Here is a 21,276-nt window from a genome sequence, read left to right as displayed (position 1 = left end):
ATAAGGAACTACGTTTCGTTACCATATTTTCAGTAGTAACGCGTTACACTACTTTTTACCCGAAAAAGTAGTTACGTTACTGTAACGCGTTACTTTGTAAACACTGGTCATAATGAATCTTCAACACTGGCAGAAATTGCTTTCTTGCTTCAATGTTAAAGGTGTTATACACCTCGCCCATTATTTCAATACACATACTAAATGGTGGAACTGGGATGTGTGTTGTCGTGTGGACCCTTCAGGACATGTTGTGCATCACAATCACAAGAAGGTAGTCGAAGTTGTGATATGTTTGTGTTTGACCTCAGGAGTCAATGGGGAAGAGCTCGGATGGGAAGGCCTACCTCATCACGGGAACCTGGAACCCCAACGTGGCCGTCTTCCAGCCGCTCAATGAAGACACACCTAAAGGTGTGTTCTCATAAAACACAGATTCAAATATGAATTTGAAATGTAAAAACAAAACAACATTTGAATGTGATTTAAATACATTTTGATAAAAGCACTCCTACTTTCCAGTATTCACGTTTCAAGTAATGGAATAGATAATTATGGTCTCTTGGAGCGAGAGCAATGAATGATTCATAATTTATGTTATTCTATAACCTATTTTTATACAGGTTAGGTAGGTTAGGTAATATTCATATGGGCTAAAATAAACAATTTTATAGTATTTTTCCTTTTTTGCCAAGTATGAGTTTTGTGCAACAGGATCCTTCCGCACAAAACTCATTTATTTGATCTCGCTGAGAGACACATTTTCAGTTCTTACTCTTAAGTTTTAGGGCAGGCTACAGGGCATTATGTTATTTTTTAAGATGTAAGTCAACTAAAGGAATACACACAATCAAGACTTCAGGAGGTTGACATGGTGGTGTTAACGCACGCATGCACGCACACAGTAATTCTTAACCCTTCACTTTTGTGTGTGTGTGTGTGTGTGTGTGTGTTAGGCCTGTCACAATAACAAATTTTACTGGGCGATAAATTGTCCCAGAAATGATTGCGATAATATTGCCGTTTTGAGACCATTTTCAACTAATATAATGATAATGGCATAATAATGCAAGTACAACCTTTCAAAGATCAATAAACTGTTATTTCTAAAGAATATTTAATACTGGAACTGGCAGACATTTTAAATATCCCAAATAAATAAACAAAACAACCAAAAACAATGAATACAATTGAAATAAAACTACATGAAGCGAACTACAACTGTCAGTGAGTGCGCACCATTTGAACTGTCCTGTTTGTACTTTGTTTGTCGACTAAACGCCCCAGTGATTGTGGACTGAAGACAGAGACATCCCATGATCAGTTGTATTTTTTTTTTTGCAGCTGGGAAAACTGCATGGGATGATTATGCTTTAGGTGCAGATGCATGTTTGTTGTATTGGCGCGTTTAGTTTCTACCGTTTCTAACAAATGCGACATACCGGCTCACAGGTTAAGTGGTTCACCACGGTCATTCGGTTTGAACCCGAAGTGCTCCCACACGGCAGCTGTCGCGTTCGGCTTTGAAACCATTTCCATCTTTGTTTTTCATTCCTCAGAATCTCAACTAGCGTTTTCTCTGGCTTGCTACTCCTCACGGGGCGTATAGCCGGCCTCTGACTCTGTAACGCCAGAGCTCCGCCTCCCCACACAGAGACCATGCGGCTGACCAGTAACTGACACGACTCGAGGGTTAACTCCTCATTACGCCAAGGACGCGAGAGGGGTCTGTCGAGGCCGATGCTTCGGAGTGAAAATTCAGTCATCCCTTGTTATCCAGTCTCTTTGATAGAGAGACACGAGAAAAAATAAAATAAAAAAAAAGCTTATTTATCGCGGACGGCAAAATTATCGTCTTATTTTAATTTATCGAGCGATTAATTGATTTATTGCTTATCGCGACAGGCCGTGTGTGTGTGTGTGTGTGTGTGTGTGTGTGTGTGTGTGTGTGTTCCTTGTGTCTCCATATGATATGTGTCAATTTCCTGCCTGTACATTCCCATTCCCATGCTCTAATATTCAATCAAATATTTTGCTGGCCAACGTGTCCTAAAAAGAAGTTTATCTTCATCAGTATGTAATGTTTGTGTGTGTGTATGTTCATTGTGTATTCTCCATATGGGTGTATATATGTTACTTGTGTGTATATATATAATGTGGGTGTGTGTGCGTGCGTGTCCCAGACAAGCAGGTGTACATGACGGTGGCGGTGGACCTGGTAGTGACGGAGGTCCAGGAGCCAGTCCGCTTCCTGCTGGAGGTCCTGGTCCGGGTCTACCCCGCCAACGAACGCTTCTGGTACTTCAGCCGCAAGAGCTACAGCGAGACCTTCTACCTCAAACTGCAGCAGGTGGGAGCTCTCTTAATTCATCCATTCATGTATTCATACAGTTTCCTGCAGTATCTTGATTTTTTTCCCCCATGCCCCATGAAATATAATGCAGATGCTGCTAGTATCTGTTTGGTTTTAGTAATTTCTGTATAGGAGGTACGCTACCTTCAGAAATATATATTTACATTCAAAGTTCGGCCAATATTGTAGTTCTAGCCAGTATGTGTCCAACCGTGAATGTGGACCTTGTTTATCAACAACACACTTTTCTTCTTGTATTATATAGTTCAGCTCATCCTGCCGTACCCCCACCCCTCCTTCTCCTCCTCCTCCTCTATAATGCATAGTGGAGTCAGTGTGGTGATGGTTATCCCTTTTCCTCCTTTTCAGTATAACCAGCTCCTTTATCAGACTATAATAATGTTTTAAAGACTATATTCTTTAATCTTTAACAAACTAAAACACTTTAATAGAATAGTTACATCTATAGACTTTAAAAGACTAAAAGAGAGAAAAATATTTTCTATAGACTTAACAGACTGTAAGATTAATATTAACAAAACGTCTATAGGCATAAACATACTATAATAGTTTGTTTACAGTTAACAGACTATAAGATTGTAATAGTATCATAACATCTATAGACTTAAACATACTATAAGACTAATGGTATCATAACGTCTGTCTACTTAAACCTACTATTAGACTGTAATAGTATGATAACATCTATAGACTTTAACATACTATCTTACTATCTTACTATTATAATAGCAGGCCTGTCGGACAAGTTACTCGGACAAGTTGGTCAGTGTGCATGTGCCAAGCAGCCTGCAGCTCACATACAAACACACAGCACGCGCGAATGCACACATACACCGCACGCACGCACGTACGCACATACTGACCGCATACATGTACGCACACACACACACACACACGAACACGAACGCGCTGATGCAGACGTTTCAAAACAAAAGCAGCGCAGGACACTGCATATGCACACACCACACACACATGCACACGAAGACACACACACACACACACACACACACACACACACACACACACACACACACACACACACACACACACACACACACACACACACACACACACACACACACACAGACGTTGAAAGACAACGGCAAGATCGATCCCGCATCCCGCTTCCCGCAATGTCTTGGATATTGATATCCCCCCCTCCTCCCTTCCGTCTGTTTTAACGGCCCTGCCGTCGTCAGACTCTCCCAGGTAAGATGTTCTGCTATAGACTGTAGAAATTGCGATAAAAGAAGTGAAGAGACAATTTCTCACGTCGACAACGCAACGACAGGTTGTTCATTTTATCATATAAAAACCATTAGTTTCAAACATCGCGCTGACCGGCATATTTAAACACAACTATTAGATTCAAACATCAGTCACGTGATCTTAAAGAGACAGCGTCCCTATAACACGGAACGAAAACATGTCAATAACACAGCGTGGTTTATTCTGTCTATAGAGTCCACCACAAGACTAGACTTTGTTGCTAAAATGTAATATAACTCTCCTCCTTGAGCCTCCCTAAATGTATTTACACTTTGTTGCTCAAACTTAATATTACTCTCTCTTCCTTGAGCCTCCCGAAATGTCTTGCGATATTGATATCCCCCTCCCCCCTGCCGACAGTTTCAGTTGTTTTATTTTTCTAATGCTTTGTGTGTATGCTATGTGTGACTGTATGCTATGCTGCCTGTCTTGGCCAGGTACCTTGAAGAGATGTTTAATCTCAATGACGTATTCTTCTGGTAAAAATAAAACAAACATCTTAAACTCTCACATCAGGTAGCCAGTGTACAATCCACAATCTTGCCTTCACACCCCCCCTTCTCCCTCTCCCCCTCCCCCACACAAGCCTGTGCTTTATTTCACTTTAGTTAGGCAGATTGTTGCCTTAGCTGTTGTTACACTTAGTTTATTTATTAAGTATAAAGTGATTATGCTTGCTTCATAACTTAAAGAGAAAATGATTATGCTTGCTTCATTACGTAATAGGTGAACCAAAATGTTATACGTTGTAACATTATAGGCAAAATGTTATTTATAATATGCGCTCAGAAATTTGTTACATTATCGACTGGGGTTTCCACATTATAGCTATGGGTTTAATTATAACTAGAGGTTGAGCGAGTGCAATGCGCGCTCAACCTCGCGGAAACTCTGGTAAGACTAATAGTATGATAACGTCTATAGACTAACATACTATAAGACTGTAATAGTATCATAACGTATATAGACTTTATAGACTAAGACTGTAATAGTAACAAAACTTCTATAGGCTTAAACAAACTATAAGACTGTAATAGTATCATAACGTATATAGACTTTACAGACTATAAGACTATATTAGTAACAGAACTTCTGTAGGATTAAACAAACTATAAGACTGTAATAGTATCATAACGTCTATAGACTTTACAGACTATAAGACTATATTAGTAACAGAACTTCTGTAGGATTAAACAAACTATAAGACTGTAATAGTATCATAACGTCTATAGACTTTAACATAGTAAAAGACTAATAGTATCATAAAGTCAATGTCTAGGCTTAAACATACTATAAGACTAACAGCATCATAATGTCTATAGACTTTAACATATTATAAGACTGTAATAGTATCATAATGCATACAGGCTTAAGCATACTATAATACTAACAGTAAAATAACGTCTATAGACTTTAACTTTTACTATAAGTCTCTAATAGTATCATAACGTATATATATTGGCTTAAACATACTATGACTGTAATAGTATCATAACATATACAGGCTTAAGCATACTATAAGATGTTCTATCCAGATCTCCAGTAAAATCTAAGTCCACTGCCTGCCAGTGAAGTGTCCTGAGCCTTTGGATCAATACTGTTTAGTGAATCACAATCCCAGGAAGTGTGTGTGTGTGTGTGTGTGTGTGTGTGTGTGTGTGTGTGTGTGTGTGTGTGTGTGTGTGTGTGTGTGTGTGTGTGTGTGTGTGTGTGTGTGTGTGTGTGTGTGTGTGTGTGTGTGTGTGTGTGTGTGTGTGTCAGAGACTGGAGGCTGGCTCTCTGGGCGATGCTGTGTTCGAGGTGGTCAGTCTGCAGCGAGAGGTGGACCGCACCAACGGAGCTCATGGGTCCTCACTCGCTGAGGAAGAGGAGCATGAGGAAGGTAGACAGCCCTCTCTCTCGCCCTCTATCTCGCTCACACTCTCGTTCTCTCGCCCTCACTCTCCCTCTCTCACCCCCATTTCATCTATACCCTCCCTCGCCCTCTCTCTCCATCACTTTACCCCTTTCTACCGCTACATTTCCCCTACATTTCATGCACACGCTTAAATAGCCATACATATGCAAGCATGCTGAATCTATTCAGTGTATACAGAGTATGCAGTAGTATTCTAAGCCTGCAGCCATAAAGGGGTTTATGTTCATCATAATAATATCATCACCATAATTGTTATCAGTTATATCACAATTACTATAGAGCAAAGAAATATGAAGTCTTTATAGATACCAGCTATTAGTGGTTTGTAGAAGTATGAGTAGGCTAACCCTGCAGACATGAACGGATGTATCAGTGCTATCAGTGTAGTACTATTAAACTACAAATGCAGTTATAAACTTCAGCAAAACCAATTCTAGCTATGAGTTTTATGCTTATCCTTCATTTTATGCTGGGGCTTCCATAGATGTACCCCAACATAACAGCAGTGTCTTCATGAGGGCATTATCACACAAATCACGCAAATAAACAATGTTTCTCATAAGTCAACTGAAGTAGTGTAAACGCCAGCCCTTTCCCCAGACACGTTTAGAAGGTATTCCAAGCTGGGAAAAAAAACAACCTGAATCCTTTTGCGTCCATACTGACCGTTTGGGCGCCATAGTAACAAGCGTGACCTTTCTGAAATGCTCTCTTTCATCACCTGGATGGCTGTCTCAGTACCACACCTCCCAGCCTATCAGAGCGCAGGCAGCAGGTCTGCTTCATTTTAATGAGGTCAGCAAGCTTTTGTAAGCAGTCGAGAGCTCATCACCCGCAGATATGGGTTCGGTGCGTGCCCACTTGCGGCCACCGTATAATATCATATCTAATACAGAGGCTGGTGCGGAGCTAGTATGAATGAGAACACATTGGGATTGTGTCTTGTGTTATTTCTGAAAGAGGACATTAGTCAGTAGAAAGGGGACGATGGTGCAAAAGGAAGCATGAATGTGGTTTGGATTGTTGAATTGATTTGGAGTCGCGCACAAGTGCCAGGCACATGTGTGTTCTCAGGCTTTGGATGAATCAGGGCATGAACATGATATAACATGTTAATATGACGTGTTGTGATATGATCTTAATGAAGTAGCCTTAAGCAGACTTGTTGATTCCATCACTTTTATCTAGCTGTACTGGAAGTGACGTTTATTTATTTCGTAATATATATTTTTTAATGAAGACACCTTATAAACTAATGAACAGAATTAATGTGCATTTTTTCCGAACTACTTTGTTGAAGTTGTGAATAATATCTGCATGTTGATGAGCTGGCAAGGTTAAAAAGTCAAAATTCCTTTCATGGTGACCGACCCTAATTAGGTTTGTTGTGTGTGTGGGTGGCTGGGTGTATGTGCGTGTTCCACGAGAACGTCTGAAACTGTGTCCAGAGGGCTCAGTGCTTTGCCTCTACCCTACACTAGCTGAGTAGCTCCTACTCTCTGCTGCTGGTTACCCTATGCTAATTGCTAACTAGCTCCTGCGTTCGCCACAAGTTACCATATGCTTGCTGATGTCACAACAGAGCTGTATCATTGCTCATTCCCTTCTGTTGTCGACACTGCAGTCTGACTGTATGTAAACCACTTTTGCCCCTCAGGGAGGTTAAAGATATGCTCTACTACTCTTCACTATTCGATGCTACATTGAATGCTACATTCTATACCATATTCTACTCGGCACTCTAAGCTGTATTTTATACTGCATTCAACAAGGTATTTTACAATGCATTCCATACTCAATTCTACACTGCATACTACACCAGACTATATCATATACTACATGCTATATGCCATACTATGCCACGTACTTCACTATATACATCATACTATATAAGCTATTATAAAACGGGTGGCTTAAATCAAGCGATCTGATTGGTTCCCAACTGTTGTATATTGAGCGTATACACACAGCTATGACGCCCGTTCAGTTTACAGAGTTCAGTATCACTCCACGCCTAACTCAAACTGTGGTTTATTTATATATAAAAGCGATAGCATAGTTCACTGAAGCCTAAAAATATGTTGATTGCTGGAGAGGGTGGAAATGTTGTAAAGCAATAGGCACACGGTGAGTGAACTCGATAGTAGGCTAAATTGCCGGCGAACCGAGCTACCGTCTCTAGCCTAGCCTTTTCTCTGAAGGACGCTGCGGTGTGTTGCATAGCAACTGCCGTACACTTTGCAGGCAGCCAGGAGGGACTGCTTTTCGGACTTTCTCGCTTTTTCAAAATTGAGGGTGTCTATGACTTTCATTTCGCCATACTTACGTAACCGTTTTATAAAAGCAATAGATCACTTCGGTCAGTGAAATGTTCTCATTATACCACAGTTAAGGGGGTCACCGTCCCTCCACTGCGCGTTGGGACGGAAAACGCCCCTTAACTGTGGTATAATGAGAACATACCACAGCCTGTCGTGATCTATTGCTTAATTATACTTTATACTACATACTATACCACATACTTCACGATATACAACTACATACTATATCACATAATATACCTTATTCTACATACTATACACCCATACTATATTGCATACTATACAACATTCTGTACTAAATACTACATACTATACTATATACTACACACTATACCACATACTATATTATATACTACATACTATACCCCCACTATACCAAATATTATAATATATATATGCTAACTATACTATACAACATACTGTATTGCTATTCTGCCTATACACATGGAACACATAAAGCAAGAGGTTTGATTGGAAGCTTGTCCATTACTGGTGGTGGTGGGTTTTGACCTCCTGTGTGGGGGCATGTGTGTTTCCTGTGTAGACAGCGACAGCGAGATCTCCAGTGGCACAGGAGACGTTTCCAAGGACTGTCCGGAGAAGATTCTGGAGCTATGGGGAGGAATGCTGAGCAGATGGTGAGGGATGGGCGAGAGATGGAGAGCGAGTGATGGAGAGAGAGAGGGAGGGACAGAGAGACTATTAATTGTGATTAATAGCCTGACAATATTAATCACAGTATACTCAGGTTCTCATTGTAGCCGTAATTACCTCCAGCAATTCTAATTACTATCTGATTACTTCATGATTACCCAGTTTTCCGAGCCCCTCTTATCGGATTCTACAGTGTAGAAACTATAAATTATGAATAGAAACTATTTTATCTGTTGGTCTTTTCTTGTGTGCTCTTATATCCATTCATATTTCAGTACTTTAAATGCTCCGGGCATGATATTAGAACTTCTGATGTTCCGTTTAAAACCATTTGAATGTGTACTCTAAGCAAATTACTTTAATCAATGTATTTTACATTGATTAAATATAATTGTGTGTGTGTGTGTGTGTGTGTGTGTGTGTGTGTGTGTGTGTGTGTGTGTGTGTGTGTGTGTGTGTGTGTGTGTGTGTGTGTGTGTGTGTGTGTGTGTGTGTGTGTGTGTGTGTGTGGAGAGAGAGAGACAAACAGAAAGAGAGAGAGATAGGGAGAGAGACTGCGTTGCCAAGCCCCATCCACATCACACATTAACCTGCGGCAGTTAATGACAGAGAGAGTGAGAGAGACAAAGCATAAACATGGGAGAGAGTTTCACTTTTTATATTTATGCTGTTACTAATTGTCATTTGTGTGTGTGTGTGTGTGCACCAGGCATGGTAACCTGGCCATCCGTCCAAAGGGCCTGGGGTCCCTAGTGAGGGCAGGGGTCCCCGAGGCTTTGAGGGCTGAGGTCTGGCAGCTCCTGGCGGGCTGCCCCAGCGAACTCACCCTTCTGGAGGAGTACCGCACACTCATCACCAAGGTAACACACACACAAAGCCTGCCAGAGAATTGCCAAACTTATAACTAATAGAGCCACACACACACACACACACACACAGTGTATACCCACTCCTCTCTTGTCCTGACTTGGACGAGACTATATTGGTTCTCTGGGGTTGAAGTGTATATTGGCTCCTGAACTGCATGAGCCTCTCAAGACGTCGTGTGTTCAGGAAGTTTGTTAGATTTGCGGACAGTCCATGCACGGCCATGGAATTTATAATCTGCGTTAACATGGCTGCAGTAACATCAGCCATTTGCGCACTCTTCTTGTGGAGCTTCAAAGATACAGAGATACACAGGGAAAATGGACTATGAACCCTGCGCGACTACTGTGATTTCAGCATTTTTGGTTTGCACCGGTCAAGTGCGGTAACATTTATTTAGAGTCTGCCAGAGCTTCTGTTTGTCGCTGTACCGTGTGTGTGTGTGTCAGTATACTACTGTGTACTATGTTAGTACTGTAGTACTATGTCAGACTGCTGGAGGTGCTGTTCACCCTGCAATGTGTGCGTCAGTACAACTGTGGTACTATGTTAGTACTTTTGGTACTATGTCAGACTGCGAGAGGTCCTGTTTGTCCCTGGCCCCTGCCAGTTGTTAGTCGTGTGTCTGGACCTAATCCCCCATATCTATTGCACCATATGCATTGATTATGTATGCTTATACGAATCCTATTTATTTCTGACTTTGCTTGGCTCTGTGATTTTCTATGAGAAAGTGATTTGGATATAAACTCTATGAAGTGGGTTTTGGTCGGTGGTGTTTCAGATCTCTATATCTTTATGTTTCTCCCTGAGCTGTATATATATATTTTTTTTAAAGTAAACTCTTCATCACTGTCAGACCAAACTGAGGCTAAATTGCCTTGCTGTGTCATTGTGTCACACACTCACATGCACACACGTGTCACACACACACAATTGGTGAACTCCCAAACACACTCTGCACACACACACACAGCACATTTCTCCCATTGGCTACTGTTATGGTCCTGTGTCAGCCTTGAAGGAGAATTATATGTATAAAATACAATGCATTTCACCTCATGCCGCCTTCAGCTCCATCGAGCTGACCTCCTACCGGAGAGTCAACAGAAAATTCTCCATAATCAGCGATAAAAAAACAATTGTGGTGGTTTGTTAAAGGGGAGGGGGGAAAACAGCAGTGTGGAAAAAATAATGGGAGGGGCTTGCTTTGAGTGGAAGGTTCTTGGTGGTGGTGGTGGGAGGGATGTGGCTAATGTGAGAAGTGCTTGATAATGGCTGGCAGGGCTTGGTATGGGTAGATGGGGCATGTTGGAGATAGGAGGTGGCTTGGCATGCATTGGAGGGGATTTTTTCAAAGATGGTCTGAGCTTGGTGGGGATGGGTGGGAAAATAGTTGATATTGTAGGGATTGGTTGATATAGGATGGACTTGATGGAGGTGGGCGGAGCTCATTTAATTCCTTGTCACCTTCTCTAAACTCCCAGGAATGCTCTGTTTCTGCTCCGCTGGTTTATATCCTTCACACTGGAAGGTCATCCAGATGCAATCTCAGAAAGATCCCCACTACTCCGTATCTTTTGCATATTCCCTTGCTCTTTGTTATCCCAACTATTATAAGGGATTGTAATTTATATTCCTATAAGCTTGACTCATGTTCTTATGTTCTCTCTGATCTTCTCTCACGTACACTCTCTTAAGCAATTTCTCTGACTTATATCCCTTTCGCTAGCTTCCCGTGCTGTCTTGAACATGTTCTTTTGTATTCTCTCGATTGTATCATTGTGTATATTTTTAGTATTGAGTATTGCTAAAGCATGTGTCAAAAAGCATGTGTTTTATGTTATTTTCAGGCATTTTACACAAAATATAATATTTAAACAGGGTTTGCTTGAATTTGTCCGGGCCAAAATAAAAACATAACTGTAATAAGTGTTTGCTTCTAAAAGAAGATCAGTGCGCTAATTTGCCTACAGCGTGGTACCGGAGGAATTCCGTTTTTTTATTGGTTACGTTAATTACATCCCCTGTCGATAATCAGGTGCCATGTGGTGCTTCCTCCAAGATATGCCAGCCAAGGAAGAGACAACCAACATCAAACATCACAAACAACCAGTCTAATTAGTTTAACCAATGTATCCAGTATTACCTACCCAAAACATCCAACAAATGCAGCCCGAGAGCGATGGGGGGGGAGGGGGGGTTGAAAGCGAGATGCGAGATAGGGTAAAAGGGTAAATGGGAAAGAAAGAGAGGATGGGTTGCAAAGGGAGGGAGGGAGGGAGAGAGGCTAGGGGGTGGGGCTTGGGTCTAGTTAATAGAAAATAGACTGAGAGTGAAGTGTTTTGTAAATAGGAAACATGTCCAAATATAGCTGTCGGGGAAAGAGAGAGGGAGGTAAAGAGAGAGAGAGAGAAAGCTGAATTATGTGTCACAGAGCCTGAGGTGCAGCCGGCTGGATGGGGGAGGGAGGGGGTGAGAGAGAGAGAGAGAGAGAGAGAGAGAGAGAGAGAGAGAGAGAGAGAGAGAGAGAGAGAGAGAGAGAGAGAGAGAGAGAGAGAGAGAGAGAGAGAGAGAGAGAGAGAGAGAGAGAGAGAGAGAGAGAGAGAGAGAGAGAGAGAGAGAGAGAGAGAGAGAGAGAGAGAGAGAGAGAGAGCCAGTCACAGCATCTGCCTTCGATGCAACGCGGCACAGAGACGCTACGTCCTCGCTTCTCCTTTCGCTCCCCCTCCTCTCTGCTTCTCTCTTCTATACTCTCCTCTCTGCAGAATAAGCGCTTCAGTTCACCAGCACAGTCACCGCTCTGCTCTGCATAGACTCGCCGCGTTCATCTGATCTCTGCTGTGGGACTGTGATCTGGTGGGATCTGGGGGGGGGGTGGGGGGCGGGGTGGCTTACGGACGTGACCCTTTCAGTTTGTAGGATTTTTTTTTTCACCCCACTCTTGACGGACAGACGGATGGAGCGAGATGGAAAGGAGACGAGAGAGAGGGTACATTTCTGCACTCTCTCTAATACCTAAAGAAGACCGTCAGACTTTGAATGGACCAGGAAGGCGCCCTCAGGATGCTCCTCTCCAGTAAACACACCACAGACACACACCTCTACCGGGTGTCGGACGGTGCCTGCGGGATGGACAAGTAGATGGGATAAACACGCAGAATGCCAAATGATCTTGAGCACTCGTGCTGGTATCTACAGGGGTGAGGAGAGACAGTGAGAGGAGCTCTGGTTATTGTACCCCAGTGGCCTGCACTTCAATGCACTTCAATGCACTTCACCTGCACGCTACCTACACACCAAGTCATCCTCGTCGCTTCATATCCGGCTACATACACAACTTTTTTTGCCCACTCTACTGGATTTCCTCTTGTGCTCAGGTTTTGGTGACCAATGTCACAGCACCTGACGTTGGACAGTTGGACAGTTGGACAGGTGACCAGTTTCAGGGCACGCAGGAAAAAAGATCTGAACAATTGTGACCAATGAGAATGTGTCTGGTTTAACCTTCTTGTCTCCAGCCTGTAAACACAGCCTCCGCCCCGCCGCCCCTCCCTTTAACAGAGCTCGCTGTGTGAACCCGGAGAGAAAGTGATGACATTATCAGCGGCTGCAATCTGGGTGTTGTTCTAGCCCGTGTCTGTGTTTTGATTCTGACAATAGAAAGGGCGTACACAGTCCCGGGGACACTGTTCTGTCAGCCACCAAAACAAGCGCACACATGGGATGGGGCCGTGACACGGCAAGGGCAGCAGCCATGGCTTGGTGTCTGCTCACTGGGATGTTTAACCTCCATGCGGGGACTCGTATGGATTCAGCCAGTCACCAAGGAAAGGTCTTCACACCGTCAGTATTTCCAGTTGAGTCCAGTTAAGTTGAAACACTACTGTGTGCAAACGCACACAAATTCACAGTCTTCACATTTGCTTGGGATTAATATTGCGACCATTTGTGTGTATTGAAGGCTGATCCTTTTTTTTACAATTTTTTTTTTGTTTTACAATTTTTGGTTTACCTGGTTTGGACGGGGGTTAGGTCTACTTGATGCTTACCTCTTGCTTCTCCATCCCTGAATGCTCCTCAGGCCAGGTTTCATCTCACTCTTTCTCCTGGTGAATGCAGAGTGGTTCCTCTGATCCTCCTGCCAGCTGTCCTCGTTAGGCCCAGGAAGATGTTGCATCGGACGGGCAGAAAGACAAGAAGCAGGCACCCTGCCTGCATGACGGAATAAGAACCGACAGAAGTGCTAACGCCAGCCCCTTCTGCTCTCTCCTCCGTCGTGTCGGGGAAGACTGTTTTCTCCCACTTCTCCTCTTCCTCCTCACTGGCACGCTACTCCCCACACTCGGAGCATGACTGACGGGGAAAGGAGAGGCGTGACGGCTGCCCCTCGCTCCCGGAGGCTGTATTGATTTCCCTCCAGTCTGTATATCATGTGAGAGCAAGAAAGTGAGCAAGACGGAGAGTCTTTTCGAGAGAGAGGGAGAGGGAGGGAGGGAGGGAGAGAGAGAGAGAAGATTGCGGGTGGTACGACCAAACTGACTACCCCCCCCCCCCCCCCCAGTACGTTGCCCAGAGCCATGAACTACTCCAGACTGAGCACAGACCCGGCGTCTGCTGCTAACGGAAGCCTGGCAGACGGGCTCCCAGGCCGGGCTTTCAACTTCTCCTGCCCCCTGGGCTGGGGCCAAAACGAGCCACTGGAGGCCTGTGTGCTGGAGACGGTGGTCATTGTCCTAATGACTGTGCTCATCATCGCTGGAAACCTGACGGTCATCTTTGTGTTCCACTGTGCCCCTCTGCTCCACCACTACACCACCAGCTACTTCATCCAGACCATGGCCTACGCCGACCTGCTGGTGGGGCTGAGCTGTCTGGTGCCCACACTGTCCCTGCTCCACTACCCTGCCAGTGTCCAGGAGCCCCTGGCCTGCCAGGCCTTCAGCTACGTCATCTCTGTCCTCAAGAGCGTGTCCATGGCCTGCCTGGCCTGCATCAGCGTGGACCGCTACCTTGCCATCACCAAGCCGCTGTCCTACAACCAGCTGGTGACTCCATGCCGCCTGCGCTGCTGCATTGCTCTCATCTGGCTCTATTCCAGCCTGATCTTCCTGCCCTCCTTCTTTGGCTGGGGCAAGCCCGGCTACCACGGCGACATCTTTGAGTGGTGTGCCCGCTCATGGCCCACCTCTGCCCTCTTCACGGGCTTCGTGGTGTGCCTGTTGTATGCGCCGGCTGCCCTCGTGGTCTGCTTCACCTACTACCACATCTTCCGCATCTGCCAGCAGCACAACCGAGAGATCAGTGAGCGTCGGGCCAGGTTCCCCAGCCAGGAGATGGAAGCCGCGGAGGGGGGAGGCAGCGGGGGGAGCCAGGGGGGGCACGGGCCCGACCGGCGCTACGCCATGGTCCTCTTCCGCATCACCAGCGTCTTCTACATGCTGTGGCTGCCCTACATCATCTACTTCCTGCTGGAGAGCTCCCATGTGCTGGACAGCCCCGCCCTCTCCTTCATCACAACGTGGCTGGCCATCAGCAACAGCTTCTGCAACTGCGTTATCTACAGCCTGTCCAATAGCGTGTTCCGCCTGGGCATGCGCAGGCTGTCGCAGACCATTTGTTCCTTTAGCCACTGCTCGGCGGACGACCGGGACTTTAGACAGCCCAAGCCCAGGAAGAGGTCCAACTCCTGCTCCATTTGAAAGAGGGATCCTCAACGGATGACTTCTTCAACCTGCAAATCACAAGCTGGGGAATGTTGAGCAGTGAGCTGTTCAGGGCTGAACCTGATGAACGGTATTCTTGTTGTGACAGTCTTAGTGGACATTAGCAAGACTGTTGTCACGTTGAACAGGGATTTATTTGCATCAAGAGCTCATGAATCAGATGTAGTGTCCAAACAGACACTTCTAGCGGGAGACAGAAACTCTGTGGCTGCCTTTAATCTGCGCTGTTGCTTTTTTAGGTAGAACCCCCACACCCCCTGTGTACGTGGATCACTTAGAAACTAGTTGCAGCATGGCTGTTGTCTAAGGCTTGAGTGTTTACATTCTCCTTCGGTGTCCTCTGCTAGCCCATAGGAAGTCACCACTGTAAATTGTGAAAGATTCACAAACATTGCCATTAAATCGTCAAATGAGACCACACGATTAATTGTCTGTTGATTTTGGTAGAAGATTGATGTGGGTGATGTTGACGTTTTTCTATATCATTTTTTATATTGAATCTAAATTGCCCTGCAACAGCACGTTTGAATACTCCCTATGATTAGCATCAGCCTACGTGTCCTTGTTAACACCATTCCCCTGGCGTAACAAGGTAATAAATCGGTTACATTCGACCACGTTGGCGAACCGTACAAGCACAAGTGGCGTCAACCGTTTCCTTACTGTAAGAGAGCAGATGGTGTTTGTGGCTATGACTGTTGTTTCCTAATGGAAGTAAGCACTGCTCTACTCTTGGAGGACTGGTCCCCCAACAGGTCTGCTTGGTTCAGGGTCCGTCTACTCGTATTGAGGCAGCTAAGTCCCTGGTGGTGGTGGTGGTACGGGTGTTGGTAGGGGTTGGTGGGTACGATTTGGGGGCTAAAGAAGAGCCTGTTAGAAAAGATTCAGGGAAGGTGTGCTGTAGTGGGTGTTAGTGGCAGCTTTGGGTGTCTTAGGGAAAACAAAAGAGGTGTAGAGGTTAGCTGGGTCAAATCATTGTGGGGCTTGGCTCGATATTTCTTTGTGTATCTCTTTCCGTAGGCATTGTAATTCGAGGCCGGCCTCATATGTTTGGTTTTTATACTATATCCAATTATTCAGCACTAGAAGATTATTGGGATTTGGTCAATCCGATTCTATTCTATTGAAAAGGGGAGTTGTGCTCCTTGTCCTGTACTGCTCCTCCATATTTGTTTCTATCCTAACGTGCCAAGACTGTTACCAGGTCACCAGGTCTCTGTAGGACACGCCACAGCCCGCCCAAGCCATGCCGGCATGTGGCGTTCACAAGATTTAGGTGTAGTAGAGATTGCCTTTCGATCTGATCTGTTAGCAACCGCCCTGGCAACGCCAGAAATCATGGTCCTTAGTTGGACATCTTCATTTTCATGAACATGTCAATGGTTTAAGGTGATGTCAAATCTAAATTTGAAACATTTAAAAATTTCCTCCATTCCTGTATTTTCGTCTATCGTTTGGGATGTATTCTGTTAAGCAAGAAACAAAAATGTTCAAAGCAACAATGCTTATTTTGAGACTATTGATAAAGTGATTAAATTGAACCATTTTGTGTAATGTTGGTCCTCTCTTGGGTCCATTCCAGATTATTCTTTAAAACTGTATGTGCCTAACAATGTTGATTCATGATTTTTTTTTTTCTCCGAGAGGTAAAGAAAAGAAAAAGTATCACAGGAGGAAATCCATTATTTAGTTCAGAAAGGGGTTAAAGAAGTGTGTTTTTTGTTCCATCTCTCTCTGGCTGGTCCTCGGCTTCAGAGTTTGATGAGGTCTCACAACGCTATCCTAGTCCAACCATATTCTAGGAGCTTACTCTTACCATTCCTACCTTTCCTTCCTCTGTTTTTTTATTATCAGCATGTAAATGTATGTTTAGAGTTCTTGTGGACAATAGAGACAAATGCACAATTCTAAGCACTGTGTCATCGATAATGGAGGCAAACTAGTGATATTAAAGATCAGAGTTTGGGTTCTTTAGATCAGAACCCCAAGTGAGGGTCCACATTCAGACCCAAATGATTTTGGACAGTGGAGAACAAAACCTAGAAGTCATATCTCTTTGCATTCCAGTTGAGACATGATGTGAACTTTCATTTAGATGGGTCACTTTCCAAGCAAGCTTGCAGTAAACTCAAAATGCAGTATTGGTGTAATTTTTACATGATTCTGTTTTTATTGTGATCCTGATTTAGAACACGTGTGTGTTTAAATAGTGTTTGCACACCAGTTCTGACTGGATGCAAACTATCAACTTTGTATTTTGACTTTACATTTCCATAAGCGCAGGTTACACGTAAAGGACCCAGGCATATAGCCCATGCATTACAGCTACCAAAATAACATTGAATATATATGAAAATATTTTATTTTGTTTGACTTGTGAGTGTGCCGAATCTTATTGAGACCATTAAAAGAAGTAGTCTAACAAGGTTGTGATACTGCTCAGTGTGTTGCCTAATTGGATACTAGTTTGATAACTAGTACTATGTAAGTAGTATGAAATCTATTTATTTATTTAGTAGTGTTTGAAGTACTGCTAGGTAAGCGGTGTATGTGCTGTGTTTGGTTTTACTAGGCCGCTGTAAGCCAGACAATTTCTGTCTTACATTATGTCAACTAGATTATGTCCGCTCAGCAATGCTGTGCCACATCTATTTTTTTATTTCAGATCTATTGTCATTGTAGTTGTCTATCAAATAAACCTGGAAATAGTAAAATAGACCTGGTGTGTGTTTGTGTGTGTAGTTTGGGAGGCAATGGGGGGGTGTGTGTGTGTGTGTGTGTGTGTGTGTGTGTGTGTATACAACACGTATGGATGACAGGTGTGTATGTGCATGTCCTCTGTGTGTTAACAAAGCTGTCTGTATGCACCGTGTGTGTGTGTGTGTGTGTGTGTGTGTGTGTGTGTGTGTGTGTGTGTGTGTGTGTGTGTGTGTGTGTGTGTGTGTGTGTGTGTGTGTGTGTGTGTGTGTGTGTGTGTGTGTGTGTGTGTGTGTGTGTGTGCACACGCACACAGCAGGAAAGGCACTATGACTTTTTTCTCTCCCATCTACAAAACACGCATGGAAACAAACATAGTAGAAACAACACACTTCTGTGTTAAGTGTTTACCAGACCTTGTTATGAAATGCCTGTTAACCTCATAATAATTGGTTAGAATCATAAACTAACATACATCAGGAGTAAACATTTATGTAATTTGAAATATTTTAATGCGCGTCTATTAGACGCAGCACACTGACCGTATAGCTTTAGTATTAGCTAGCATACCTTCTAGCTACAATATATAGTATATAATTAGACAATATATTAACTTGTATTTCTCATTCTCTCATGTCTTCAATGGCTTTTCAGATGAATCCTAAAACACTGAATCACCTCAGTGCCCCCTCTGGCGAATCACTTATTACTACAATTTGACATTTGTGACAGCCTGAACTTGGCACAATGGTAATGTCAACCTAACTGACATAACACAACTGACTAATTTGAGCCAATTGGATGTGGCAACTGTATCAACATAGCTTTGGTTTCCCAAGTCCATATTGCTTGTCCTATTGCTTGTTCACTGTACTCCCGGAAGTGGCGGAGTCGCTCACTCCCTCGCTCACTCCCTCGCTCACTCTCCGTGGTATCCGACTGTATCTAATCCCCCCCCCCCCCCCCGTGGATGACGGGGGAAACACCTGCGCCTGTGTTCGAGCGAGGGAGGAGAAGAGAGGAGAGGAGAAGTGGGAGAGGTGTAATGAGAGATGAAGCCAAACACATAGACCGCTTTGGTGACACACGAAGGACATGCACATACACGCATGTCATACATACGTGTTGTGTACGCACGCACACATACGTCTATGTCACAAATATGTCTAAATCTGTCATATAATTTAAAGAGTCAAAATACTAATATATAATAATGATATATATATATATATATATATATATATATATATATATATATATATATATATATATATATATATATATATATATATATATTAGGGCTGTCAAAATGAGCGCGTTAACACAATCTTATTTTGACACGATTAATAAAAATTTTGGTTTTTAGTTCCACTTACTTTACATTCAATTACACTTGCAGTAAGTGACTGTCTGTTTACAATTCCAAAATCTGTGGTGCTACTTATTTGAATATCACTACACTTGTAGTAACTGTTGGTTTACAATAGTAGTAATTAAGTAATATGTAATATGAGTAATATGAAAGTAGTTTCATATTAACCCCACACTGAGTGAGTCAATAAAACTCCCTCAAGATCACTTGGTCTAGTTTTTGCTTATGAAGTACATTTGGTATGAATGATAATGTGTCATTCCATTTGATAATCTAATTTAACTTCATTGGAATGGATTTAAAATCGAATTTTAAAAATGCGATTAATCGCAAGTTAACTCACCAATACTATGCGATTGAAAAAGAGGAATGTAATCCGCCAATGGTGGCTGCATCTGAGACAGGTATGTACCAGGGGTGTGTGTGTGTGTTCTTTGTTGGATTGCTTCTCTGCCATCACTCATTATCTTCTTCCTCTATAATTTGTCCTTTGCCCCCCTCTGTAACTTTTCTCTCGTTACCCCATCATTACGCCTTCCTCTGTCACTTGTGTATCATGTATCTATCATTCTGTCCTTTCCTGTCACTTCTTTATCACTCACCCACCCTTCCATCCTTACTTTCACCCCTCCTTTATCTTCCCTCCATCGTTCCATCATCGTTCCGTCTCTGCCCCGTTCTTCCTTTTGTAAGTGGGGACAATTTGTGTTATCATTATGGGAACCACATGTGTTAGCATTGTAGGGACACACTGTGTGTGTGTGTGTGTGTGCGCGTGTGTGTGGACTGACTTGTGGAGCCGTATGTACTGACTACTGTAAAGAGGCTTCTGTCTCTTTTTGTCTTCTATGACAACACATCCTCATGCATCACAGGAGCTGCGTCACTATGGCAACCCCGAGCACAGCCTGGAGACGAGAGGCAGTTTTCGGCGAGTTTATTTGAAGTTTAAAAATAGGGATCAATTAAAATGGTGATTAGCGGTGGCTGCGGAGTGCTCCTTGTTATTCATTCATATGTTGTTGATTTTTATTTATTCAAAGACGCACAGCTAGAATATAATGAGGAAAATATAGCACACACAGGCTGTTTCCTTACTGTGTCTTTGTATGTGTAGGTGTTCTGTTTGGCTGTGTGAGTCATTTAATATTAAAGTGTGTAAAAATTAACACTTGGTCAACACCTGCAAAACGAGGGGGACCGTATGAGTGGTTAGGACCAGCATTGAGGCACAGACTCCATGGCTGAAAGTTTCACGAGACAAGAAAGAGAAGCAAGTGCAGAAGGAGATGAAAGAGGATGAGGAGGAGGTGAGGAAAGAAGCAAGGAAGAGAGACCGAAGAGGAGGAAGAGGGAAGACATTGGAGGAGCAGCGGTCTGCTTCTCTAAGGACTAGAGGCTTAGCTCAGTCAGTCTTTCTCAATCTCTTTTTTTCTCTTCCTCCCTCATTCTGTTTCTCTCTGTCCCATACTCTCTTTACCTCGATCTACTTCTCCTACTCTCTCACTCTATCTCTTTCCCTCACTATATAACTCTCCCTCTATATAACTAGCTTAATGTGTGTGTGTGTGTGTGTGTGTGTGTGTGTGTGTGTGTGTGTGTGTGTGTGTGTGTGTGTGTGTGTGTGTGTGTGTGTGGTGTGTGAACCTCTCTTTCTCTCCTTTTGTCTCGGTTTGTCTGTGTTCTAAAATGGTTTGGTTTCCCAATTGGGAATAGTAATATTTTAAGTGTTGTTGTTGTTTTTTTGTAAAGCCTGGATATTTGAGCCAATCACAAGGAAGTATCCAGAGAGTTTAACAAGAGGATGTGTTTGTGTGTGTGTGTGACAGCAGGCTATTAGGCCAGTTAGTCTTTAACGAAACCCTGTCATGGGGACCAATAGGAACTCTGCCTGTCACTCTGTGCCTCATCCTTCCATCAACCATGTCTCTCTCTCTCTCTCTCTCTCTCTCTCTCTCTCTCTCTCTCTCTCTCTCTCTCTCTCTCTCTCTCTCTCTCTCTCTCTCTCTCTCTCTCTCTCTCTCTCTCTCTCTCTCTCTCTCTCTCTCTCTCTATTCAGTTCATAATTAAACATTTCCATA

At 43.4% G+C, this 21,276-nt stretch overlaps 2 protein-coding genes across 2 annotated transcripts in view; both read left to right on the top strand.

Moving 5' to 3' along the window:
• Positions 1 to 21,276, top strand: part of rabgap1l (RAB GTPase activating protein 1-like) — a 73,892-nt gene that overhangs the window by 19,045 nt on the left and 33,571 nt on the right. The window contains exons 9-13 of the mRNA XM_084473309.1: positions 309 to 411; positions 2,181 to 2,347; positions 5,402 to 5,522; positions 8,424 to 8,517; positions 9,243 to 9,393. Of these exons, the coding sequence (XP_084329435.1) occupies positions 309 to 411; positions 2,181 to 2,347; positions 5,402 to 5,522; positions 8,424 to 8,517; positions 9,243 to 9,393 (636 nt within the window). The remainder of the gene's footprint in view (positions 1 to 308; positions 412 to 2,180; positions 2,348 to 5,401; positions 5,523 to 8,423; positions 8,518 to 9,242; positions 9,394 to 21,276) is intronic.
• Positions 13,415 to 15,157, top strand: gpr52 (G protein-coupled receptor 52). Its single transcript, XM_084473312.1, has one exon. It carries the CDS (start codon positions 13,981 to 13,983, stop codon positions 15,100 to 15,102), a length of 1,122 nt encoding a protein of 373 aa, XP_084329438.1. The 5' UTR covers positions 13,415 to 13,980; the 3' UTR covers positions 15,103 to 15,157.

The sequence above is a fragment of the Micromesistius poutassou genome (assembly GCF_964030765.1).
Source record: "Micromesistius poutassou genome assembly, chromosome: 9".
NCBI classification, from domain to species: Eukaryota; Metazoa; Chordata; class Actinopteri; order Gadiformes; family Gadidae; genus Micromesistius; species Micromesistius poutassou.
The sequence above is the reverse complement of the archived record's forward strand: the minus strand, read 5'-3'. Positions and strand labels throughout refer to the sequence as shown.

Bases quoted from the DNA above. Each gene is read 5' to 3' on its own strand.
- gpr52 (XM_084473312.1), top strand. From the start codon at position 13,981: ATGAACTACTCCAGACTGAGCACAGACCCGGCGTCTGCTGCTAACGGA.